General features: G+C 54.3%; 2 protein-coding genes across 4 annotated transcripts; one reads left to right on the top strand and one right to left on the bottom strand.

The window, feature by feature from the left end:
• Positions 1–2111: 2111 nt before the first annotated feature.
• TST (thiosulfate sulfurtransferase) lies at positions 2112–9862 on the bottom strand. 2 transcript variants are annotated; one of them, XM_082634999.1, is made up of 3 exons: positions 9661–9862; positions 8396–9011; positions 2112–2579 (listed from the first exon to the last, which is right to left on the bottom strand). In XM_082634999.1, the coding sequence occupies exons 1-3, from the start codon at positions 9754–9756 to the stop codon at positions 2281–2283; spliced, it is 1011 nt and encodes a 336-aa protein (XP_082491125.1). In that variant the 5' UTR covers positions 9757–9862; the 3' UTR covers positions 2112–2280. The 2 variants fall into 2 exon arrangements, with proteins under 2 accessions (XP_082491125.1, XP_082491126.1); XM_082635000.1 differs by having other exon boundaries at positions 9444–9726.
• Positions 9863–9909: 47 nt separating this feature from the next.
• On the top strand, positions 9910–17348 carry MPST (mercaptopyruvate sulfurtransferase). Of its 2 annotated transcripts, none has more exons than XM_082635002.1 (3): positions 9910–10035; positions 13871–14492; positions 16763–17348. In XM_082635002.1, exons 2-3 carry the CDS (start codon positions 13898–13900, stop codon positions 17059–17061), a joined length of 894 nt encoding a protein of 297 aa, XP_082491128.1. In that variant the 5' UTR covers positions 9910–10035; positions 13871–13897; the 3' UTR covers positions 17062–17348. The 2 variants fall into 2 exon arrangements, with proteins under 2 accessions (XP_082491128.1, XP_082491127.1); XM_082635001.1 differs by having other exon boundaries at positions 10032–10131.
• The last annotated feature ends 8582 nt before the right edge of the window (positions 17349–25930 follow it).

The following is a 25930-nucleotide window of genomic DNA, read 5'->3' on the forward strand; positions in this document are numbered from 1 at the left end:
GATTTGCAAGGCCCTACCATAGATGTCCACCCCCTTCTCTGACCTCATCTCCTCCCCCTTTCCTGATCACTCCCTTGGCCCCAGCCATGCTGGTCTCCTCTGTTTCTTGAACACACCAAGCCCAGTCCTGCCTCAGGGTCTTTGCACTGGCCATTCCCTTTGCTTCAACTTTCTTTCCCTAGATATCTATGTTACTTACTTTTCCAACCTCCTTTGGGACTCTGCTCACCTTCCCAGACCACCCTTTAAAAACAAAAAAATCGTATCCCACCCCACACTCCCAATTCCCCTTATTACTCTTTTTTCCCACAGCACTTGTGTCACCATCTTATACCATATATATATATACATTTGTTCTTTCCCCCAGGTAGGATGTGAAGCACACATGAGGAGGGAGACTGTGTTCACTGCCATGTCACCAGCACCTGGACCAGTGCCCACCTCACAGTAGGTGCTCAGTAAACATGTTGATGGAATGAGCTCTGGGACTGGAGAAGGAGGAGAGGGAGGAGGGAGAGTCTTCATCCCCTGAGATTGGCTCTTTGGCCCCTAAAGGCTCCAATAAGGGACCTAAAGCTGGTAGGGGAAGGATGGCATGGAAGCAAGAGGGGTCCAGACTGCCCTGGCCCTCTTCCACTGCAGACCCCATGGGCCCTCAGCCCCCTGCCACTAACCCAACACCCTCAGCAGTAACAGAGCACCTGATTGCCCCAACGCTTGGTTAGGGGCTGGGGTCCATCGCTGACAACCTTGGTCCCTGGCCCTACTCCTCTTGTCCAAACTGAACCCAGGAAGACTGGACAGCTGGGATCAGAGAATCCCCATTAGGTGGGGCCTGGAATCATCTTGAAGCCCCAAAGGAGGGTTTAGACAGCCTGTTTCCAGGAAACTCCAAATCCAGTCACATAGGTCCCAGTCTACCAAGTTACTTTCTTCTCCTGTAGCTTCCTGATTCCCACTGCCAGAGCTCAAAGACCTTCTCCCAGGGGCTGAAGCTGCTTCTCCAGCCCCTCCCCCCATCGCTCCCCAAAGGGTCTGATCCTGATCCAGGAAGGGCACCCAAGGTGGAGACCACCTTCCTTTGGCCTACTTCTTTTTTTTTTTTTTTAATTGGCATACAGTTGATTTACAATGTTGTGTCTTTTTCTTAAATTGAATTTTTATTTTATTTTGGGGTATAGTTGATTTACAAGGTGTTAGTTTCAGGTGTACAGCAAAGTGATTCAGTTATACATATACATATATCCATTTTTTTTCAGATTCTTTTCCCATATAGGTTATTACAGAATGTTGAGTAGAGTTCCCTGTGCTACACAGTAGGTCCTTGTTGATTATCTATTTTATACATAGTAGTGTGTATATGTTAATCTCAAACTCCTAAATTATCCCCTCGCCACCTTCCCCCTTTGGTAACCATAAATTTGTTTTCGAAGACTGTGAGTCTGTTTCTATTTTGTAAATAAGTTCATTTGTGTTGTATTTTAGATTCCATATATAAGTGATATATGATATTTGTCTTTGTCTGACTTACTTCACTTAGTATGATAAACTCCAGGTCATCCATGTTGCTGCAAATGGCATTATTTCATGCTTTTTTATGGCTGAGTAATATTCCATTGTATATATGTACCACATCTTCTTTATCCATTCTTCCATTGATGGACATTTAGGCTGCTTCTGTGTCTTGGCTATTGTAAATAGTGCTGCAGTGAACACTGAGTTGACCTGCTTCTGAGCATCACCTCTTCTGAAAGGCCCCAGGGCCTGTGGGACACCTCTTTGAACACTCATTTCAGGTGAAGACCAGCTGTCTCCCCTCCCACCCCCTCCTCCTAGAGGGCTGGACCCACAGCAGGAAGGGATGGTGCACCGGCTAACCTAGGTTTCACTCTGTCTGGCTTCCTGGTACCCCTTCCAGGAAAGGTCCCAGAGTGCTCCATCTGACAGGCGGCAACAGGCAGCTTCCTTTACCAAAACTAAATAATAAAGCGGTGTCCCCAGCGTGTGGGTGGGTGTGGAGGTTCCCTTCCTCGGTGGATTCTAAGGAATCTGAAGGAGAAGGAAACATGGGGTAAGGATGGAACCAAGGGAGAAACGGGCTCACACAGCTACTCGGAAAAGGCCAGTTTTATTCCAGTGTTGTTGGGAAAAGGAGCGCTCTACACATTAACTCTAAAAACTTGTTCATCTCCTTAGCCAATGAGGCATGGACCAGCTGCGGGCCACTCTGGGGTCACTCCACTGGCAGGAGTTGTGGGCGAGGGTAGGAGAGGCCACTGCTTACGCCTTCCCGCCCTTCCCCTGGGACACCCGGGTCTCCGGGGGGGCCCGGTGGAACCACTCGAACCAGGAGCCATCATAGATGGCCACATCGGGCTTGCCGCAGAGGTAGGCGGCCAGGGCGATGTGGCAGGCAGTGACACCCTTTCGGCACGTGGCGATGATGGGCTTTGCGAGGTCCACCTTCTTGGCCTCGAACATGGCACGGAGCTCCTCTGGGCTCTTCTCGAAGCCATCCTCCATCAGGAAGTCCATGAAGGGCATGTTGACTGAGCCTTGGATGTGGCCCGAGTCCAGTCCTGGGCAGAGGTAGAGGACCAAGGGAAGGACAGGGTTAGAAGCGACACAGTGGGTGGGAGTAAGTGGGGCCTGGAGGTCACAATCAACCGTGGCTATAAGGAGAGGGAGCTTTGCAAATAAAAATAACATCTTTGCCCTTCTCAGAGCTCAATTTATTCCAGCCCTACCTACATCCAGTGCTCATGACACCACCACCCATGCCAAAATCTGCCTTGAAGCAGGAATGTCCTACCTGCTTGAGAGGACAGGGAGGAGTCTTGGCTCTACCATCTACTAACCTTTACCTTGGGCAAATTGCTTCACTTCTCTGAACCTCAGTTTTCTCATCTGTAAAATGGGCTCAGTGGTACGTACCTATCTCATAGGGTTGTGGAGAACAGCAAATGGGACGATGACTGCAAATGCTATGGGCTATTGCTGAGAACACGGTGGTGAAGGGGAGACACAGCCCAGGCTCTCAGGGAGGTTACAGTCTAGCAAGGAAGGTAGAGGTTAAACACATAACCACATAATTCACTAAATATAATGTCACTCCATTTTACAGATGAGTACACTGAGGCTTGGCAAAGTGAAAAGGCTAGCCTGAGGCCACACAGAGAGGTAAAGGCAGACCCAGGATTACACCGAGTCCCGTGGTTTTCCTGTCAAGCACACAGTGTGGAAAGAGCCTGTGACTTGGTTTTAGATGGAAGTTCAAAACCCAGCTCTGCCACTTACTGGCAAGGTGACCTCAAGAAAGTCACATAACCTCTCTGAGCCTCAGTGTCCCCGTGGGTAAAGTAGGAATGAGTGTTTGCGTGTGTAAGGGCTGTTGTATAGCGTAAAGCACCGACTTACTACAGCTGGCCAAGCCACCCTCAGATGCTCCTGCTTCTCTACCATTTCCCCACCTACAATGCGGGACAGGTGAGAATGGGGGCAGTGTGGTCCCTTCAGGACCTTCCTAGCAGCCCTGAGAGGCTTTGACGGAAGCAGAATGGGGGCTAGGCTAGCTCCAGGGTCCATTCCAGAACCTTCTCTGCACCCAGTAAGGCCCTCTGCCAAATCTGGCTTCAGAATAGCCAGGATGTGGGGCAAATGGGGCTGGGCTATGGCCAGAGCTGGTGTCACGTGCAGGCCTAAGGCCTAGGTCACTCCTTGTCCTCAAGCGCCCTACACCCTGGCAGACTGGGCACTGGGAGTGGGACCTAAGGAAGGTCGGGGTGTCTCTTTGGGCTCCCCTTCCTCCAAAATTCCCCACTTAACCCAGACTGTGGGGCAGGGCAGGACCAGACTGGGCAGCGGTGGGAGGGAAAGGACCTGACCAGGGGTAATCAGGGCACCAGCGTGCAGCCAGGCATGCCCTGCATGCCTGAGCCTCAGTTCCCCACCTTTGAAATGGGGAGATAACTCCACCTTCCTCACAGGCTTGTTGGGAAGTCAACCTCTGCAGATAAAAACCCCTAATGACCGTGGGCACCCAGGAGGTGAGCAATCATGCCAGCAAAGTCCCATTCTCCTCACCCCGAGGCCAAAGAGGATTCAAAATTTGCTGGCACGAATCAAGAGCTCCTTTGATTGACTAGATGTCCTGCCTCATAAAATTTTTTTTAAAAGGATTTCCCTTTTTTTTTTTTTTTAACTTTTCCCTTTTTTTGCCTGCGTTGGGTCTTCGTTGCTGCACGCGGGCTTTCTCTAGTTGCGGCAAGTGGGGCTACTCTTCGTTGCGGTGCGTGGGCTTCTCATTGCAGTGGCTTCCCTTTGTTGCGGAGTATGGGCTCTAGGCCTGTGGGCTTCAGCAGTTGTGGCACGCAGGCTCAGTAATTGTGGCTCGCAAGCTCTAGAGCACAGGCTCAGTAGTTGTGGCACACAGGCTTAGTTGCTCCGCAGCATGTGGGATCTTCCTGGACCAGGGCTCGAACCCATGTCCCCTGAATTGGCAGGCAGATTCTTAACTACTGCGCCACCAGGGAAGTCCCCTGACTTATAAAATTATAGTGATTTCTTCCTGTTGTGATTTCACTTTTTGCCTGGAATCTTTGATCTAAGATCAGATGTGTACTGACCCTACCGATGAAGGGCAACTGGTCTGTTGGCTTCAAAGGTTCTATTCCAAGAAATCCAACTTTAAAATATTTCAAGGAGTTCCCTGGTGGCCTAGTGATTAGGATTCCATGCTTTCACTGCTGGGGCCCAGGTCAGTCCTTGGTCGGGGAACTGAAATCCCGCCAAAAATAAAAAAAGTTTCAGTACCCAGGCCGTGGGCTGGATTTAAGTGCATTGAAGAGCACAAGTGTTTGTTGCGTCCTGAATGCTGTTTTGTTTCTTTCCACCCATCCCTGATGAAACAGCTTTATTATTTTCTTCTAATTAATAAAAGGCACCTCTCTGAGTAAAGAAGTTGGGGGCAGGGCATTCTGCCGACTCCAGCCCCCACACTGGGCCAGCATCGGGAGGTGGGAGCCTTCCCTTTCTGCCTGGGAAGGCTCAGGGCCTGTCTGAGGAATTGAAATGAGCAGGAACTGGCCGCCTTCATGGGGGGAGGGCTGAGATGAACTTGGCCAGAGAACCTCGGAGAACAGGCAACAGCCAACGAGGGGAAAGGTGGTTGGCTCCCAGAGGCAAGGGATCCTGCTGCTGCTCCAAGTCCAGCTTCAGCTGCAGGCTTGTGGCTCTCTCTGGCCCCAGCAGGCGTGCCACCAAGCTCAAAACCTCTGGCACCAGACAATGGGCTATCTCAAGAACTTTATCTTCCTCAATCCTCACAGAGCTGGGGAGAGAGATGAGCCTCCTGGCACGAATGGGGGGTCCAGGCCCAGAGAGGTGAGGTAACTTGCCCCATGACACACAGCACAGGTGTGATGTGCAGTCAGGTGTGCCCAACCCCAAAGCCTATGTACTTTGACTACCCTGAGCCTTCCTGGAAAGAGTGGTTGAAGCAGGGGAATGGCTGAGATGACCTCTCCTGATGCCTGCTCAGAGGTCTGGGACTTGACTTCATGTTCCAGCTTTGGCCAAGCAGATGCTAGTCGAGTTGGTGAGTTAGCGTCCCTCAGGTCACTGATAGGTATGGGTTCTCAAGGCCAGGAAAACCTGTGTAGCTCTTTCTTGCTTTCGTCCTAAAGACACTAAGGAACCCAGTGCAGGCAGTCACAGTGGGCAGCCCCCAACCCTGGCGGCTGGGAGGCTGCTCAGCACTCCCCCTGACCCCCACCCCAGTCCCCAGCCCTGGGAGGAGACACAGGCAGGAGCCATACAACCCCATGATGCAATATGAAGCAACACCTCAAAGCTATGACCTTTCCCCGACCCCCCACAAGCCCATTCCCGTGTTTGCTTACACAGCAGCGGCCTTGGGAAATAACACCACTTTGATCCTGCGACTGGGGTCAAGTCTTGGCCTCTGTGTCTGGATAGAAAAGTTTCTGCTCCCTTTCCCCACCTGCAAAGTGGGACCACTTTGAACCCTCGCCTGCCTCTCCTGTCGGGCTGCTGTAGGTACCCGGGAGAGAATGTATATAAAGTGTCCTGCAAATAATAGTACGCATTAGGGGGTCAATATCCTCCCTCTTCACCCTCATGGACCCCCCACATGGGGTGGGCGGTGGGGAGGAAAAGAGAATAAGGTTTATAAAGACACTGAGCTGGCTCAATTCCCACCTCTGTTCTCTCCCTTTCCCCAAGGCTCCTACAAGGTAAGTGGTGTTCCTTTCATTAGGAGGAGGGTTCAGAGGTGAAGGGAACTGCCCGAGGCCACACCAGGACGTAAGTAAACTCGTGTCTGTCTGACTCTCACCTTTTGTCCCTTACAAACAGTGAAGGCACTGGGGGCACAAAACTGAGGCCAGAGAGGAAGTTACTCGCCTGAAAGGGGGAGGAAGTGGCTGTCGGGTTTCTAAGGCCCTGTTTCCAGCTCCTCTTGGGGGTCTTTCCTTCCAGGGACACCCATCTGGACAGTTGAGCCCACGGGGTGTCTCTGTGATCCCACCACAAGCGGGGGGCTGTGAACTCAGCAGAGCCTCACGTGCCCTAATATTCCCCAAATGTCTTGTCCGGGAGGCTTTCCAGGCGGCCCGGCCTTTGCACAGTTCCTCACCCTTCTCAAAAGACCTTTCCAGCCACTGCTGCATTTAATAAATACACAGCCAGGTGGGTAGGCCTGGCATTACTCTTTTCATTTTATAAGGGAACCCAAAGAGGCCCAGCAATTAACTGATTGAGGTCCCAGCACAAAGGAGGAGCAGGGCTTAAACTGGGGTCCATGCTCCCTGGTCTCCAGATGGGAACTGGAGGAGGGGGGAAGCGGGCCACGGAGAGGGGGAGGGACTTTAGAATTCGGGGCTTCCAGGAGGTCTTACCTGCAGCCGCAGCCTTTTCCCCTCTCTGAGCCTCAGTTTCCTCACCTCTAAAATGGGAGTAAGGAGATGGGATCTGGCATCTCTAAACTCTCCCTTTACTTATTCTGTCTGCTTCAGAGCAAGCTGGGGAGCAGCTAGAGAAACAATTCCACCTCTCCTCCCTCCAGCGGCAGCTTAAGTCCCAAGGAGAGAAGGTGCCTTGAACCAAGGCCAGGAGGAGGCTGCAGGAGCTCCGTGCCAGGAGTCTCTGGAAGGTGCTAAACAAACTTGAATCTTCAACTCCAGAACTTCAGAGAGCAAGCTGGGCAGGAAGAATACGGGGCTCGGAGAAAGCCACGATGGGGAGGGCAGAGCCCTGCGCTTTCCACTAACTACCCAAGTGGCCTTGACCTACTCCTTCGTCTGTGCACCACAGCCTCTCTTCTGACTGATGAGGTGACCTTTCAGGCCCTCTAGCTCTAAGAGTGTTGGAAGCAGCTTTCACAGCGCTCTCTCCTCAGAGGCGCAGAAAGGAAGGGATTTTTCAACAAGTTAGTCCAAACATTGCACAGCAGTTGGATTCCACAGAGGCGCCCTGACTGAGGACAGAGCTGCGGCCCCCTCCAGCCATCCTGTGGGCTCAGCCAGCCTGGGCCCCGAGAGGCCCCGAGAGCAGTGAGGTCCTGGCCACCAGAGGTGTCCAGGCAGGGGCTGGAGGGCGCCCAGAAGGGGTGATGGCGAGACCTCTGTGGTCCTCTCTGTTAGGAGTTTCTAGCTAGAACGCAGCATTTCCTCTCCTGAGACTCCCCCCACCTCCAGCAGTGTAGAACCCTCCCCGCCGACACACACCCTTTGTCCAAACGAGAGAACTCATGAGCCATCTCCCTAAAGATGCCTAGCGGAGGGGCTCCCTGCTGGCCCTGGGAGGTGGGGAGTGGGCAGAATGCTGGTGCATCCCGGTTTAGAGCACTGGTTTGAAACTAGGCAGCACTGGGTTCAAATCCTAACTCTGCCACTTAACTGAGCAAGTAACTTAAGGAAGGTCAGGGGGTCGGGGAGAGCTGGAGGGAGGGATGGGGTGCTGGGGAGGAGCACTGTTCATGTCTCTAAGAATATCTGAAGAACTAGAGAGGTCCTGAGGAAGCTTCTATTCAGCGACGCATGTGTGGCTCACGGACACTTTGGGGCATGTGGTGGAGCTAGCGCCTGGGCATGGACGTGGGTGGATATGTCATCAGTCACCTCTGCTGATGCCACTCCACACAGATGCTAGGTCGCGCCTTAGCATGTGGCTATGGGAACACATGTGTACGTCCTCATGCATCAGAGCTTGAAAAGCCTTTAGGTTGGGCTCTACCCTTTCATTTTACAGATGGAAAGACTGAGGCCCGCATGGGGGTACTGAGGGCAAAACCTGGAGAGGGTCTCAGACATCCTACTCCCCATCTCTCCATTGGGCATTGCTTCCCAGGGACCATCCCCACCACGGGGACACCTACCTACTGCATCTGGCTCCGGCTGCGTGCCCAGGTACCGCCCTTGGGCCCGTGAATCCACCAGCTGGAACCTCTTTGATTCGAGGTTCTCCAGCACCTGCTCGTAGGTCTTGAGCAGGGAGCGGTCCAGTGTGGCTTTGAAGACAGCTGGCTCTGGGTGTGAGGGCTCAGATGTCACCGGGTGGCCCTCCTTCAGCCAGTTCCGGAAGCCACCATTGAGCACGGATACGGTGCGGTGGCCAAACACACGGAACATCCACCAGACCCGCGGCGCATAGAAGCTGCCCAAGTTGTCGCCATCATACACCACCACATGAGTGTCGTTGCTGATGCCCAGGCTGCCCACGTAGTCGGCGAAGCCCGCCTTGCTGGGCAGCATCATCTCGTAGGGCGACGCTCTGTCCCGGCACTCCTCTATGTCAAAGAAGGAGGCGCCGGGCACATGGCGCTCCAGGTATTCCTTGCGGGCCTCGCGGGTGCCCGGCGAGTACCAGGAGGCATCCAGCACTCGAAGGCCAGGGCCCAGCTTGCCAGCCCGGACGGACTCGGCCAGCCACTTGGTGGAGACCAGCGCCCGGTACAGCACCTGCTGAACCATGGTTTCAGCTCTCCGTATCACCTGGCGCGGGTGGGAACCAGGAAAAAGACTGGCATGAGGACTGTGGGTGCAGTGGGGTGGGGACTGGGAGGAGGAGCTTTTTGCCCACTGCACTCCCCCACGGGTGTCGTGTTTACAGCAATCAGGCAGTGGGGTTAGGTTTGCAGATTTCCCTAAGGAAAGCCTGCTTCCGCCGCTCCCTGCGCCCCCCTCCCGCGCAGAAGGGGGTGGGGCAAGCGGGCTCCAGATGGAGGAGCTGGCGGGGAGGGTGTCTGGCCCCAGAAGCTACAATACTCGCCCTCAGGATCCTGCCAGAAAGTGAGGCGAAAAGATGTCCAAGATGGGGGAAGAAGGCATCTTGGGCTTAGAGCCCCCTTTCCTGGTAGGGTAGGGGAGTGGGCGCATGGGGAAGGGTTCGCACACGTCCTCGCCCCCGCCTCTCGTCTAGCAAACCTTCCTGCGGCCTCTCAGCAACCTGGGCTCGCCCGCCTCCTGAATGCCTGAGTCCGGCCCGGTCCAGTGCCCTCTGCCCTAGTTGGGTCCAGGGTTCCCGGGGCACCCCGCCCCGCTCTCGCCACCGGGACCCTCCCCTGGGTGGCAGGTGGTCCGGTCGGCAGCCCAATCCCGAGCGGCCCGGGCGCCTGCGTCCGCCCCACGCCGCCGCACTCACTCGCCCTCGCCGCCGCCCCGGCGCTCGCCCCTGCCGGCTGGAGAAGTTGGCAGGTTCAAACCCTGAGCCCGCAACTCCCCGGCCGGCCCACACCATCGCGCCGCCGCCCGGGGGTGACCGCGCGCCGCCCGCTATGCCCCGCGCCCCCGACGCCGCGCCGCGCCCGCCCCCGACCACCCCCCGGGCTCGTGGCGCCTCTCGGATCCCCGAGGATGCGCCGGGGGCGCCGGGCGGCGCGGGGGCGGCGCGGAGCGGGGCTGGGCGGCGCGGGCACCCCCCCCAAAAGGCCTGGCCAGTGGAAGGCGCCGGCAGCTGAGGTCCCGAGTGGCCTCGGGGTGGGCTGTGCCGGAGTCTCCTCCCTTTGGCCGGCCGCAGGTTGGTGGCGGGAGCGGGGGACAGCTGAGAGCGCGGGGAGGGGGCGCTCTGCGCGGGGCCATGGCCGAACCCGGAAGCCGGGAGCCCGAGACTGGGGTAACTGCTGCGGCGCTGCGCTTGCCTTTCTTTAGGGGGAGGTCGATCGTCGGGGTGCGCGGCGCCGGGCTCCCCCGCGGGGCCTGAGCGGAGCAGGGGGCCGCAGTCTCGGAGGGAAGGCACACCCCTGGCTTCACCCTAAGGATGGCTGTCCACGGCAGCTGGGGGCGGCCCGCAGGGTGGGGTCGGGGTGAGTGACAGGGGGAGGGGGACCTGGGGGGGGCGGGATCACCTGGTGCCCGCGGAGAGGGTAGGAGGGAGGAGGACTAATAAAGCCTGACGGAGAAGCCAGGGAGGCCAGCTGACCCAGAGGCTCCAGGAGGACAAACTGGCAAAGAACTTGCTAGAGTGAAATGGAACTAACATTTGTCCAGGCCTGCTTGGCGAGGCACTTTACTGGGTACTCCCACGGGTGTCACTTACTTCCCACAACAACCCTATGGAGTAGGCCAGAAACTTATTTAAAGACCGGAGAGAGAGGCCCAGCGAGTTGCCTAGCGGCCTGCGGTGGCAGTGAGGCCAGGCTGTTTGTTAAGCCCGATGGGAAACCCACCTGGCAGGGGCTGCTTTTGTTTACCTTGCTCATCCCTGAAGCCACATACTTTTAAAAAACTGCCTTTGTCCTTAATTTAACCTATTTCATTGTAAATGTATATAATTTAATTTTTAACGGTGGCTGTGTTTAACAACCAGTTGGCCTAATTCCTGAAAATCTAACAACTGGTTCTTGCGAGCTGGCTGGGACACCACGGCCCCTTCTCAGCTTTTACATATGCTGTTATACATGCCTGGAATGCTCTTCTCATCCCCCTTTAAAAAATTGTTTTTATTCTGAAACAATTATATTCTCACCGAAAGTTGCAAAAATTCATACTTTGATAAGCATTTACCCAGGGAATCCTCTGAGGTTTGTGCTTTGCAGTCAAGGGAGAGAGGGTGCCAGGAAGGACAAGACTGGGGAAGGCCTTGCAGAATGCCCAGTCTGACTGGAGCCCTCTTATTCCAGGGCCCACCCCAGATGGCAGCCTGGGACTCACCCTTCCCCTAGCACAGTTGTGTACACTGTGGAGACGGGCCTGGGGCTGTCCTGCTTGTCTTGGGGTCCTCGACTCCCAGAGCAGGTCCTGGGGACCTGGTCCACACCCTGCAATGACACACACAGCCTGCTCTTCCGGAACCTCCTCTACCTCCCACGGTCCCTTCTGAGAACTGCCAATCCAGCATAGGGGGCAGTGTGTGTGTGTGTGTGTGTGCGCGTGTGTGTGTGTGGGGGGGGCAGGATGACCTCAGACCTCTGAAGTCCCACTCAATCCTGAAATTCTAAGATTCTAGACTTGCTGCTGATGGTTCAAAGGCCACCTATGAAGTAAATTTGAAGAAATAATGGGATTTTTTTTTTTTTTTTTTTTGCGGAACGCAGGCCTCTCACTCTTGTGGCCTCTCCTATTGCGGAGCACAGGCTCCGGACGCGCAGGCTCAGCGGCCATGGCTCACGGGCCTAGCCACTCTGCGACATGTGGGATCCTCCCGGACCGGGGCACGAACCCGTGTCCCCTGCACTGGCAGGCGGACTGTCAACCACTGCGCCACCAGGGAAGCCCGAAGCTGTTTTTAATGATGATTAAAACCAGCCATATGCAGGGCATTATGGTGGCGCCTCAATGTTCATTATTTAACCTTCACTGTAAGAGGTGAAGGTTGGAAGCTCCACCATAAGAAATGGAAATGGTGCAAGGACCCTCACATGCCCGCTTTCATACTCCTAGTTAAGCAGGGGAGTGGATTTGCACTGATTTGGAGGGGCTCTGGCTCCAAAATCAGGGTTCTTTCCACTCTAAATGGATCCTTGGGGAAAACACCAAGGAGCCTCAAGAATGGGGAGGGGGCAGGGGCCGCTGTGGTTCACAATGGGGTCTTCAAGTAGGGGCCCGCTGTATCCCCCCAAATTATCTAGCTGCGGCGGAATCCACAGGCACTGCACTGGGATCGCCCCTTAGCCAAAGCCTCTTTGGCAGCCTCACCCTGAAGGTCAAACTGTGGTTTCCAGTTTGAGCGCATCAAATCAGTTTGGACTTCCCCTCCTCCCACCTTCCCCAGCCTTCCTACCCCAGGCTGAGCTAGCAGGCCCCCCCACCCCCCCTCCCTCCGTGCTCCCACTGAATTCCAGAAATTCTGCAATTACGTTGTCTCTCGAGCAGGCCTGTGGCTGCCTTAACTCCCAGGGCCGGACAAAGTCAAGAGTTTCTTAGTGTCCAGCATAGGGCCTGGCCACGTGGAAAACATGGTTCCTAAAAGCCAGGCTGCAGCGAGACTGCAGGAGGGCGCTGGGCACCAGGTAATCCACCGTGGACTCCTTAGGCCCTGGTCGTCATTGACCCGGGGCTGGGGAAGAAGTCTAGCCTGAGAAGTTGCAACCTGGCTGCAAATCCTGAGGCTGCCCCTGACCAGCTCTGTGACCGAGGGCAAGGCATTTATATCTCTAGCCACCAGTGGTCTTATTCAGAAACAGGCAACCCCACATAGTCACTATTGAAGGCTGTGGCCCTCATTAGTATATGGCCCGCAAGGGCACTCCACAACACGCTCCGTTCCCTACCCACCCCCTTCCCCTTGGCGCCAGGGCTGCCTGGTATGAATGCAAGGTTGCGCCCTGCACGGGGCGGGGGTGCACCGCTGGGGGGTGAGTGGAGCTGACCTGCAGCTCACACTCCACTCACCCAGCCCCATGCCCTGGTGAGGCTCTGCCTCTGCCTGGCTGAAGTGGCACCTTTCTCTACCCTGCCCAAAGGCACCTAATGGACAGGGTGGATGGTGGGGGTGGGGGGAGGTGCTTGCCTAGGCGCTCTGCACGTTTGGAGCATCTTTGGAGCATCTCTGCCCTGGAAGGCCGTGAGTTGACTTGTCATGGTGCGCTGGTGAACTGCTGTACTCTGAGCTACTGGCCCGCAAGGGAAAGGAAGGGGGGAGGGAGTGAGGCCCTAAGTCACTATTTCCAGAAAGGAAACTCCAGGGGCAAAATCTGACCTTGCTGGACTGCCTAGTTTGAGGCCTGGCACCACCACTACTTCTTAGCTGTTGACCTTGATCAAGTTAGTGCACTTCTGTGAACTTCAGTGTCCCCTCTGTGAAACAGTGAGGAGAAAAGCAACCTTCTTGAGGCTACTCATGCAGCAAATAATTGAGAGCCTACCCTGTGTCCTGCAGTGGTGTAAGGTGTGAGAATTAAAGGGCACATAGGGAGGACTCAGTAAATTCCAGCTGCTATTCCTTTGAGGCTGCTTATATAAATGATTGATGAATGAGTGAATTCCACCAGGGACCTTGGTTGATTGCAAGCAAAGCTGAGCTACATCTTAGGGAGGGACTTTGTTCCTACTTGCCTTAAAGTACCAGCAGGGCCTTCCCCTGCTTGGGCCCTCTCCCTATCCACCCCGCAGCAAGCACCAGTAAGGGCCCCCGCCTGGCCCCCTCCAAGGGGTCACGGTCATTCGGTCACTGCTCTGTGTATATATATATCCAAGGCTTGGCAGGAAAACAGAGGGGAGGTCCCGGTGACCCACGTCTGCTTCTGGGTTCACCACTGCTGTTTTTCCACGTTCCCTGGACTCTGACCTCCCTGGGCTCCACCGCCCCTTCCGGCCCTGGCCCCAGCCCCGCCCCAGTCCCAGTGGCACAGGCGTTTCCCACCCCTGGCCAGCCTCTTCCTCGATTCCCTTCTGACATCCTCCTTGTCGCCCAGGCCTGCAGCCCCAGTGTCGCCGCCGCCATGGCCTCGCAGCAGCTCTTCCGCGCGCTCGTGTCGGCGCAGTGGGTGGCCGAAGCGCTCCGGGCCCCGCGGGCCGGGCAGCCCCTGCAGCTGCTCGACGCCTCCTGGTACCTGCCCAAGCTGGGCCGCGATGCGCACCGCGAGTTCGAGGAGCGCCACATCCCGGGCTCCGCCTTCTTTGACATCGACCAGTGCAGCGACCGCACGTCGCCCTACGACCACATGCTGCCCAGGGCTGCGCAGTTCGCTGAGTACGCAGGCCGCCTGGGCGTGAGCGCCTCTACCCACGTCGTGGTCTACGACGCCAGCGATCAGGGCCTCTATGCGGCGCCCCGCGTCTGGTGGATGTTCCGCGCCTTCGGCCACCGCACCGTGTCGCTTCTCGACGGCGGCCTCCGCAACTGGTTGCGCCAGGGCCTCCCGCTGAGTGCGGGCAAGAGCCGTCCGGAGCCCAAAGAGTTCCACGCGGTGCTGGACCCTGGCTACGTCAAGACATATGAGGACATCAAGGAGAACCTCGAATCCCGGCGCTTCCAGGTGGTGGATGCCCGCGCCGCTGGCCGCTTCCGGGGCACCGAGCCCGAGCCCCGAGAAGGTAACCCCGATGTGCGAGGGGCCCGGGAGGTCCCTGGGGTGCGGGGTCAGGCGCACCCTGAGCACTGCCCTCGCCTTGCCCTTGCCTTTAAAGGCCACCGCGTGGGGTGGGGGCCGAGAATTGGTTTCTAGTCGCCTCACTGGCGTTATTCTAAAGTAGGGGCAATAATACTTGTCCCACCTCCACCCCAAACTAGTTGGGAACCCAGGGGGCCCAGTATAAGTGTGAGAACCCAAACAGCCCCACCCCAGTACTATGGATGTAGGGGTCACTGCCAAATAGGAGGGGTGGGCAGGCCCAGTTGGGGAAGAGCCCCAAAGAGAGGGGGCTTGATCAGGTCTAGGACCATCTCTGAGGAGGATGAAGCCGGGGAAGAGGAGTCTGGGGTGGAGAGTGAAAGGCCCTCAGAGGGACCAAAGTCTTGCAGAGGGCAGGATAGAGGGGCGCTAAGAAGAGAGAGAGAGGTAGCTGCCCCAGGTTGCCGCGGAAACTGAATAGAGTGTGGCTGTCCACCTGGGTTGGGGCAGGGCCTTCTGCCCATGGGCTGGGTTCCCCAGGCAAGGAGCAGAGGTGGGGAGAGGTCCCCACAACGCAGGTGGGTCAGTGGCCACTTTGGTGTGAGCTTTTTACCGATGGGTACCACAAGATGGGTACTGTTATCATACCGAAGGGGAAATGGAACCTTAGAATGGCTACCTTGCCCCAGATCTCACGAAGCAGCCAGGCATTGAACTCCAGTACCTCTAACTGCAGTGAACAGCCAGTAATCCCCTAGCCATTTGTCTCGTGTCTGCTTCGAGGAGGGTGCGAGGATCTTGCCATTTCCTCTGGGAAGCTCTCCCTGAAGGGCATCCCCCATTCCCCCGCATCAGGGTTGGATGGAGCTTCTGTTTTGTTTCTAGAGTAGCTTGGGTTCACCCTGTCCTAGCACCGTTTGGGGTGACCTGAGGGCAAGGACCATCCATGCTCCCAGCGCATCCTGAAGACTAACCCAGTAGCTGGACGGAGTCCATACCCCAGAGAGGTCTGGTGAATTCACAAGGCCCCTGCTACACGGAACCCTGCAGAGCTGTTGACATAAGGTCAAACTGCAGGAAGCTGCTGATGGCCAACCATTTTTTATTTTTTAACATCTTTATTGGAGTATAATTGCTTTACAATGATGTGTTAGTTTCTGCTTTATAACAAAGTGAATCAGCTATACATATACATATATCCCCATATCTCTTCCCCCTTGCATCTCCCTCCCTCCCACCCTCCCTATCCCACCCCTCTAGGTGGTCACAAAGCACCGAGCTGATCTCCCTGTGCTATGCTAGCCAACCATTTTTGAACCTACATCGGTGGCAGTTTAAGATGGTTCAGCCTAATAGGGATGCCGCCTTGAACCTGTGGGGCACTTCAGCTCAGCCCCCTGGGTGGGGGTGGGGCTGGGGGGGTGTGGAGCAACATAGGACAGCGAGCCAGAGCCAGACCTGGCTTCAGAGCCCTGCCCCAGGTTGCACCGGCTGTGTGACATCTGGCAGGTCACTTGATCTCTGAACTGCAGCTTCTGCATTCTGCATGTCAAAGTCAGGGCAGAACACAGAGCTTAAAGGATGCGGTGAGGGTCAAATGAGAGCAAGTGTGTAAAGCACTTAGCCCCGTGTTTGCACACACAGGATGCACTCAAGAAACGGGAAGTGAGAAAATTAGCATGTGCTTCCCTGGCTGTGGCTCTTTACAGGGGTGCTTAATGCTTACCTCAAGCGTGCTTGCTCATTCGTAAACTGGGAGGTAACAGTAAGCACCCAGCAGGCCTGTTGTCGAGGTAGCTGAGCTGACTTGTGTACGGGCTCCATCACAATCCGTGGAGAATATCACCGTCCCCATCGTCCCCACTCCACAGCCTCAGACCTGGCCAAGCGCGCCTCTAATTTGCCACATCGGTCCGGCAGGGAGGGGAAGCGTGCCTTGCTTGGTGGGGTTCGAGGTATGGGGACAGCCCTCCTCTGGCAGTAGCCACCCTGGGTTCAGAGCTGAGGCCTGGGTTCACATTCCAGGCAGCAGTTTGCTAGATGCGTGACTTTGGGCAGTTGCGAACTTCAGCATCTCTGCCTGTAGAACAGGGATTCCTGTAAACAGTGCCCGGGTTTCCTGGCTGTGAGGACTGCGTGAGACGATGCATATAGGGGGTTTAGCGCCGGGGCTGCATGGAAGCCTCTCGGTACTGCAGGGGCCATTCTTACTGCCCTTGTATTTGTTCCCTGCATCTTGCTGTCCCGCTGCAGGCATCGAACCCGGCCACATCCCTGGTACTATCAACATCCCCTTCACGGAATTCATGACCAAGGAGGGCTTGGAGAAGAGCCCCGAGGAGATCCGCCTCCTCTTCCAGGACAAGAAGGTGGACCTGTCCCAGCCCCTGGTGGCCACGTGCGGCTCCGGCGTCACAGCCTGTCATGTGGCTCTGGGGGCCTACCTCTGTGGCAAGCCCGACGTGCCCCTCTATGACGGCTCCTGGGTGGAGTGGTACATGCGCGCCCAGCCCGAGGATGTCATCTCTGAGGGCCGGGGGAAGACCCACTGAGGCTTGGCGGGACACAGGAAGCTCGGGTGACACCCAGCCACCAGCAGTGCCCAGCCTGGTGGTTCTGACTCTGCTTTGACCAGTATAAGGTTTCTTCCTCCAACCCAGGTGGCGCATAGGGTGACATCCCAGAGGCCAGCAATTCCGCTGCCTCGCGGGCTCTCAGTGGAGGCAGCAGCGAAGGTGGTGGTGGGAACGGGGAGGGGAGCTGCCCACGTGGTGCTGAGCTGGAGCCCCACCTCCCCTCTGTCGAGGAAATAAAACAGTCAAGTGCTAAATCCTTCTAACTGAGGCTGCCTCAGCTTTCCTCAGCTCTTTGGCCAGTGGTTCCAACATGCCCAGCGAGGGAGCTTCGTGGAGCCGGAGGGTCTTGAGGACGCTGTCCCTGCCTTCTGAGCGGTGCTGGGGTCCCAGAGCCCTTCCAGTCCTGTGACTGAATGTCTCCCAGTGAACTGTCTTCTACTTCTACTTCTATGACTGGGCTCTCCCTTCTGGCTTCTGGGCTATTTAAAGTGCATCTGCTGTGCTCTGTCTGGAATCACACCCAAACACCCCCTGCAGGTAAGCCGTACATCTCATTTCAAGACAGAGATGGTTCCAGAACTTAATGGGAAGCTATCCCACGCTGTGGAGTACTGTGTCAGCCCAGCCAGGATGTTCTGGAGAAGGGCAGAATTTAGCCAAATCGGAGGAGAATCTAGCTCTTGACTCTGAGAGTCACACTTGGAGGCTAAGCTCTGGGAGCTCCCCGGGGTCGGGCAGTCTGTGGGTTTGATCCTTTATGCTCAAGGGGAACCCTTCCCCCAAGGCTTCCCCAGTAGGGGCTCTGTTCTCCTCCCTCTGCGTTTGTCTTTGTGTAGAGGTAGACATGGGTGTCTGAGAAGGCCCCAGGCTCCCCCTGTCAGAACCTGGGTTCTGGATTACCCCTCCCCATCTTCCAGCTCCCGGGGCACCTCTTGGTAGCAAAGGGCCAGGTGTCAGCCAGTACTGGGGGGAATCCTAGAAGGAAAAAAAACCAGAGGGGGCAGTGACTTACCCAAGGTCACGTGATGGGTTCACAACAGAGCCGGAACCAGACCCCGATTTCTCAGAATTTACTCTTTCTCACCTACAGTCCCCAACACATTTCCTCTGAGGCTGAGTTGTGTCTCCCAAGACCACAGGATCTGTGGGGGACCAACAGGACAGAATCCTGGTTTTCTGAATAAGAGGTCTAAAGTAGGCCCCACCTCTCTGAGCCTCAGCTTTCTTATCTATAAAATAGGAATAATACGTACTTAAGAAGAAGGGATTTCAGACAAGGACTTGGCCAAGAGCCCCGTGCTGAGTCCCATCTTTCCAGCTCAGGGTTTCTCAACCTCAGGACGACTGACATTTGGACTGGATCATTCTTTGTTGTTGTAGGTACTGTCCTGTGCATTGGAGGATGTTTAGCAGCATTTCTGGCCTCTACCCACTAGATGCCAGCAGCACCAACCAGTTGTGAGAACCAAAAATGTCTCCAGATATGACCAGATATCCCCCGAGAGGCAAAAATCACCCCCCAGTTAAGCACCAATGCTGTAGGAGCAGTGGCCACACTTGACCACAGCAGTCAGGACCAGTGTAGACAGGGATCCCCATGTGGAGGGGAACCCTGTCTGCCCATCATAAACTCCTTCCCCTGGGGGCTGGATTTAACAGTTTAGAAACTTCCTTTTTTTCGCACTGGTTTCAGACAGACTTCATTTTCTCTGCTGGAAATGTCTCTGCCTCTTCAAGGAGCTTGGTTTGTCAGCAAACACTTGTGAGGCTCTGATCTGGCTTCTGGCTCTGTTGCCCCATGCAAGGCTGCCTGACTTTGGACGCATGGCTGAGCCTCTTTGAGCCTCAGTTTCTTCATCTTTAAAATGGGAGTAATCGTACCTTCCTTGAGCAATATGGGGGTTCAGTGAGAGAATCCATAGAAACTGTTTAGCTTGGTGGCAGGCAGAGTCAATATCAAGTGTTCTTGTTATTTTTTAAAGGGCTTTTACTTATTCAGCATGTTCAGTGCCTCCTGTACCTCCAGCATTGTGGTGGGGCGCGGGCGGAGGGCGGGGCGGGGAACGTGAGTATGAGAATTGTGTCCCTGCCCTGGAAGAGCCTCCCAGCCAGGAAGGAGAAACTGGCCCGTGGTATATTTTTAGAGAGAAAGAGCGAAATGATCTATTTTATAACAGACTCAGAGATGTTGAGTGAGTTGCCTAAGGGCACACAGCTATTTTGAGAGAGGAGCCTAACTGGAGGTAGAATTCTCAGGGTAGGAGCCTCTCCAGTGGGTTAGGAAAACCTGAGTTGGTTTTCCCAATTTCAGGATCAAAGGGAGAAGGGAGTGGAACTCAGGGTTTGGAAACACATGGCAAGCTTGTGGAAGGTGGCCAAGTGTCTCCCAGCCTCCACAAGGATACACCTTGAGCTGAGTCATGAGATTTAAGCAAGGAGATTTGGTTAGGCTCCCACCCCCCTCCCCAGACCCACCATCCTTACCCGGCTAGCAAGGCACCCCGGCTGATTTGAGCTGGGGCTTTTTCCTCCTGGGAAGGTTCTCCATGGATCTGGACAGGTTCAGAAGCGGGAGAAGGGAGATGGAGACGTGCCTTTCTAGGGTTCTCAGAGCTGTGGTTGGTTTAACTTTGCAGGAGTTGGCTAGGAAAGGCCCAGGGCCGCCCTGAGCCCTGCCCTGCCTCCTGCATGTCTGAACTCCCAGAATAATTCATTAACCACTCCCTGCAGAGTCCAGGCCACTGCCAGCGCCTGTCCCACCCGCCCCATGTGTTCCAGGCAGGAACTTGCAACATCGGACAATGGGGATGATGAAATTTTTGTCTACTTGGCAAATATTTGCTGAGCACCCCCTCTGTGTCAGAAACAGTTGGAAAATTGCCAACCTTGTCTCACCAGCTGCACTGGATTGTGTCCACTCCCTGGCTCGTTGCCTCCAGGGATCATGGCTCGAAGAAGCCCCCACCCTACACAGTGGGCTGAACAACAAAGCTATTTGGTCCTGGCACTGCTCGAGGCCCCAGAAGTTCTGCCTTCCAGACTCTTCCGGGCGGGGCCTCAGTCATCTCATCTGGAAAACGGGAGCAAACTGCCCTGTCACACACAGGGTGGGTGTGATGTCAGATAAGGGAAGGCTCTAAGGCGTTTTCTATTGTAGGTCATTCCTACTGGAAATAACCCCAACTAGTCATTATATAAGCAGCATGGAGCGTTATTATCCTTAACACATGGAGAATGAGTCATTCGGGAGAAGATGAAATTTTCAGGTTAACTGAAGCTTTATAATTTTAAGTACCCCCAAATTTAACAGAGGGTGGGACACAGTGTACTGAGGTTACATGAACTCTCTGTAGCTCTGTTTCATCACTTTGTTGTGGCGGCAGTTTGCCCCTAAGCTAAATGGCCCCCATTGCTGTGACTTTCCAGTCCTCAGATCCTTGCAACTCCAAATCATCCCTGCCAACTGTCCTTCCCAGTTACTATCTGTTCTGCAGAGTCTCCACCTGCTTCTAGGTGGGCCCACTCCCTCTGGATAATGCCCCCTATTCTAGGCCTTAAACCACTATGTTGAACCAGGGTTTCCAGCAGCCTGCTGGGCTCAGATCCCAGTGTCCGCTGCCTGCTGGGCCCCTCACGCTGGTCCTCTGTTCATGTCCCCTGTCTCAGTGTGCATGGCCACCACACAGGGGTCACCTGTGCCCAGACCCAGCAGCCAGTTCTCCAGATTTGGCCTCCCTTCCCCACAGCCAATCAACACTCAGGCCCGTGATTTCCGCCTCTATTCCCACTGCCTTGGTCTGAGTCACCGCCACCCCGCCCCCCGGCCCCGTGCCCAAGACACATAGATGCAACCTGTCCAATTGTTAATTCCAGCACACACCCTCAGGGACAGGCCCTGTACCAGGATCTGGGGCATGGAAGATAAAGACAGACTCTGAGAAGGGGAAATTGTCCTAGTGGAGAGGGGCGGACAGACAGTCCATGGCAGGTGTGGTGAGGGGTTTCAGAGATGAAACGGAACAGGAGAGGGTGGAGCCATTGGTTCTGGGTCTGAGAAGCAGCTCTGCACAGGCCAGTAGCCCCTTTCTGAATCCCCTGGACCATTCCCCCTCGCTCCATGTAGAGAAGCAGCAGGGGATAAGGTTTAACGCACAGCCTCTGGAAGCATCTGGGCCTCCACCTCCCTGACTGTGAGTGTGCTTTGATTTCCTCATCTGTAATGGAATAATCCAGTACCCACCTTACAGGATCAGGTTCATACAAGCACTGAGAACAGAGCCTGAACAGTAAGCCCTACATACATGCATTATTCATTACTAAGATTCTGTCCTACTCAGGTCGCTCCTGCCTCCCTGTGCTGGCCTGGACACCTTGAGAGTAACATATTTTATTCATGGTTCTCTTCCTGGCCCAGCACAGTGACAGGTCACGGCTTCACAGATGTTTGACGTATACATATTCATTTATTTTTTGGCCTCACCGCGTGGCATGTGGGATCTTAGTTTCCTGTGCTCCCTGCAGTGGAAGCACAGAGTCTTAACCACTGGACCTCCAGGGAAATCCCAGTTTGACATATACATAAATATCCTGGCCAGGCTAAGAAAGACCCTAATAATCCCTCTTTACCTAGCACTTTCCATGTCCAGGGAGGGTGCTAAGTGTTTTGTACTCACTTAATCCAACAACCCTGAGAAATGGGTATTATTATATCCCCTATTTTACAGGTAAGGAAGATGGTGGCTTAGAGAGGTCAGGTGACTCGCCTGAGGTCCCAGGAAGGGTAGGGCTGGGATTGGAATTCTGGATGGAATGATTTCATCATTGTGAGACAGAACTGGGGAGGGGGTCCTAGATGCGGGAGTGGGGGTTCTGTCTGGGTGGGGGGGTTTCAGAAGCCCCGTACAAGCGCACTCACACATGCACACATGCTCACACCTCTGCTCACAGGCGAGGAATAATGGAACCAGAGCCTAACTGGCTTGCCAGGCTACATGTGCACTCTGATACGTTTCTCCAGGACTCTATAAAAGATGTACTTCCCTGGCGGTCCAGTGGTTAAGACTCCGCGCTCCCAATGCAGGGGGACCAGGTTCGATCCCTGGTCAGGGGACTACATCCTGCATGCCACAACTAAGAGCCCTCATGCCGCAACTAAAGATCCCGCAGACCTCAATGTAGATCTTGTGTGCTGTAACTAAGACCCGGCGCAGCCAAATAAATAATTTTTTTAAAAGATGTACCTCCTTTCTTTAAAAAACATAGTAGCAGTTGACAGAGAAGAATGCAAGGATGCAGGCGATCACTGAGTGCTAAAAAACATGTACAATAATTAGGTGCAAGCATGTGATAAACTGCAGAATTTTGTGGCCCAGAATGAGGTGGGAGGGGCTTCCAGAAGTTCCTAGGTGAGCTGGGTTCCAGGGAGGCTTCTGGGAGCCAGTGCAATGGTGCAGCCCCCTAGGGAGGCTGGTTCCTGTCCACTCTTTCTTCTCACCTTCTTCCCCTGTCAGCCTCCACTCCCTCTCACTCCTGCCTCTTGCAGCTTTTCCCCATTTCTGAACCAAGAAAGGCTTGAAAAATCACACAGATACTAAATGAAACTGCATATGCCTTTACCTTGTGAAACAACCATCCCACTTCCAGGAATTTTCCCTGAAGATACACCTCCAACAACAGGAAAACACTTATGCATAATTGGGTTACTTGTTACAGCAGTATAGTATTTGTCATTGTAAAATATTGGAAACAATCTAAGTATACGTGTATAGGAGAATGGTTGAATAAACTCTGGTACATCCACACAATGGAGAGCTGTACAGATGTGAGAAGAGTGAGGAAGATCTCTACAAAATGATGTGGCCTGATTTCTAGGCTGTATTGTTAAGTGCAAAACAGCAATGGAAAAGATGCTACTTTTTGTGTAGGAAAGAAGGGGCAATAAGAAAATATGCATGTATCTGTAATTCCTGCAAAAAGAATACAGGAAGAATAAACCAGAAACTTTATTTAATGAGACTGACTACCTATGAGGATGGGTGGGAACAGTGTGGCACAGATGGGGAGAACACTTTCTACTTTTCTGTATATGATTTCTTGCATTGTCTTCCTTTTTTCTTTTTCTTTTCTTTTTTTTTTTTTTTTTTGCGGTACGCGGGCCTCTCACTGTTGTGGCCTCTCCCGTTGCGGAGCACAGGCTCTGGACGCGCAGGTTCAGTGGCCATGGCTCACGGGCCCAGCCGCTCCGCGGCATATGGGATCTTCCCCGACCGGGGCACGAACCCGGGTCCCAGCATTGGCAGGCGGACTCCCAACCACTGCGCCACCAGGGAAGCCCATAAGAAAGTATTTTTTAAAAAAGGATACAGGAGCCAGCTTAGAGGAGTTCCAATTGACCAACTCTTAGACTTTCAGCATCAAAATACAGAATAAAAGTAACAGTGCTAGGGCCCCCAAGGACCCGGGCAGACTGGTGCGCCCCTGCCGGTGAAGCCGAATCGCCGGCCACAGTTCCGCAGGGTCTGTGAGCCCCCGCCCGCTGGTGGAAGAGAGCAGCGCGCAGGCTGAGGGAATCCAGCCGGGCCCTGGGCTGGGAAAGCGGCACGTTCAAACCCAGCTGCACTTTTGTGCAAACTGGAGAAAGGCACACCTCCTTCCATACCCTTGGCTGCCCTTCCGCGATGCGAATGGCGCCCCCTGGAGTCTGCAGACATTACAGGCCCACAGTACGGGCTCTTAAGGGGAGTAGGGTCCGCATCTCCATTTTGGAAACGCTAAAATCGAGCACTTGGGGCAGGCTCTGTGAATATTTGTTGACAAATTAGAGGAAGTTCCAGGTAAATGCATTGTGGCATACTTGTTATCTTATAGATATTCAAGTTTGTGGACTAGTTATCTCTGAGCCCTGTCTGTAAAATGGGTATAATAATACCCATCTGGGCTGGAATACTTCTAGCCCAGGTGTGGCACATAGTAGGTGCTCAGTCATAATAGCTAACATTTACTGCATGTAATAACACTAAGAAGTATGAATAATATTATGATGTAAATATTGCAAATGGTGTAGTGAGAGTTGAAGAGGTTACATAAGTAATTAGTGAGGTCTCACAGCCAGGGAACCATGGAGCAGAGATGCAAACTCTGGACCATGGGCCTCTGAAAGCATGTTTGAATACTTCTGGCTGGTCAGGACACACTCCCTTTCACTGGATATGCTTGTTCTTCTGCTCAGGTGACCTGAAAAGGTGCCGACTCAGAACCAACAACCTCCACTCCAAGATAAGAGGCAGAGCTGTCAGCCAAGGCAGTGATAGGATTGGATTTGATGCAAAAGAAAAACCACACACAAAAAAGGAAGAGTTGAGGGCTTCCCTGGTGGTGCAGTGGTTGAGAGTCCGCCTGCCGATGCAGGGGACACGGGTTCGTGCCCCGGTCCGGGAAGATCCCACATGCCGCGGAGCGTCCGGGCCCGTGAGCCATGGCCACTGAGCCTGCGCGTCCGGAGCCTGTGCTCCACAACGGGAGAGGCCACAGCAGTGAGAGGCCCGCGTACCGCAAAAAAAAAAAAAAAAAAAAAAAAAAAAGGAAGAGTTGAGACTAATCAGAATGTTCTGACATTCTGAACGTGGGGAAGAGGAGTACCGAATCCAAAAAACCCAGCAGGGATGAATGACATCTTAGTCATGGAACTGACAGAAGATGTGAACAAAACCCTCAGATGTGGGGGACGCTGATTAGAAGATGAGAAGGTTCAAAATAGGACACAGTGACGTGCCCAGGTGAGAACTTCAGGATGCATTTTCTGTTCCTTCAGTTCTATCTGGCAGTAGAGAGTTTCCCAGGTCCGTTTAGGTCTTGGGGGTTTAGCATTAGGAAATGGCAGCCGCTCTGCTCTGGAAGCTGGGTCATTTGGGGTGGCCTTTCTCTCTGCCCCTCCCTCCGACCCCAGCAGGGAAGTGTTTGTTGGGTTGGTTCATCCCTGGCCAGTGGGAAATGGATCTTAAGGGGCAGCCTTTGGCTCAGTCTCTGATCTTTGGCCCAAACGACCATAGACAGAGTGGCAGGATTGGTTTCACGAAAGCCAGTATTCACTGAGGCTTTGCCCAGACAGTGTGCTGAGTGCTCTTCATGTGGCTTCACGTGTTAGCTTATTGAATCCTCACAGGATTCAATAGGTACTATTATTCCCAATTGAGATATGGGGAACTGAGGCTCAGAGAGGTTAAGTACTTTTCCCAAGATCACCCAGCTAGCAAGCTGCAAAGCCTGGGCTGGCATCCTTATCTGGGAGCTTTGTGCCCCTTAATCACCTCTCTGTCCGGTCTCACTTTCAAGCCCTCTTCAGAGCCATGTTAAAAAACACCCGAGAGCTGCTCTTCCCAAAAGGGGACAGCAGGGGGCAGTGCAACCAGCCGGCATTTGAAGTTCGGCTGTCCTCCAGGGTAACCAATCTCCAGAAAAAGTGTCTAAGGGATGTTTGGTTTTATCCTCTAAATGGAGAATACATGCATAAAACTATGAAGAGTACCAGTCTATGATTACAAGCAGAACAGTGTGGGATTCCATGTTTTTTCAAAACCTCTCAGACTCACCTCCCCCACACCGAAGCCCCGTCTAGGCCAGGGACCACCTCTGGCACCTTCATCTCTGTGTTTCGATGTCTGTCATCTAGTTGGTGCTCAACAGACAGTCATGGCACTGAAAGATGGTTGGTGGGAGGGAAGGTGTTGCTTCAGGTGGGAACATTTTAGATGCTTACTGAGGGGATGCTGGTGTCTAGGGATAGCTGGGGGTTTCTGAGGAAGGAGGTGGGTAAGACTGGCTCATCAAAAGCCTTCCCCTCCACTCT

Source organism: Mesoplodon mirus, assembly GCF_964341445.2.
Source record: "Mesoplodon mirus genome assembly, chromosome: 11".
In the NCBI taxonomy this organism is placed as follows: domain Eukaryota; kingdom Metazoa; phylum Chordata; class Mammalia; order Artiodactyla; family Ziphiidae; genus Mesoplodon; species Mesoplodon mirus.

Coding starts and splice junctions, on each gene's coding strand:
- TST (XM_082634999.1), bottom strand. CDS start 9,756: ATGGTGTGGGCCGGCCGGGGAGTTGCGGGCTCAGGGTTTGAACCTGCC. Junction 9,012..9,660: donor CGGGGCGGCGGCGAGGGCGA/GTGAGTGCGGCG, acceptor CACCCGCGCCAG/GTGATACGGAGAGCTGAAAC. Junction 2,580..8,395: donor GCCGGAGCCAGATGCAGTAG/GTAGGTGTCCCC, acceptor ACCTCTGCCCAG/GACTGGACTCGGGCCACATC.
- MPST (XM_082635001.1), top strand. CDS start 10,096: ATGGCCGAACCCGGAAGCCGGGAGCCCGAGACTGGG. Junction 10,132..13,870: donor GCCGGGAGCCCGAGACTGGG/GTAACTGCTGCG, acceptor CTTGTCGCCCAG/GCCTGCAGCCCCAGTGTCGC. Junction 14,493..16,762: donor CGAGCCCGAGCCCCGAGAAG/GTAACCCCGATG, acceptor GTCCCGCTGCAG/GCATCGAACCCGGCCACATC.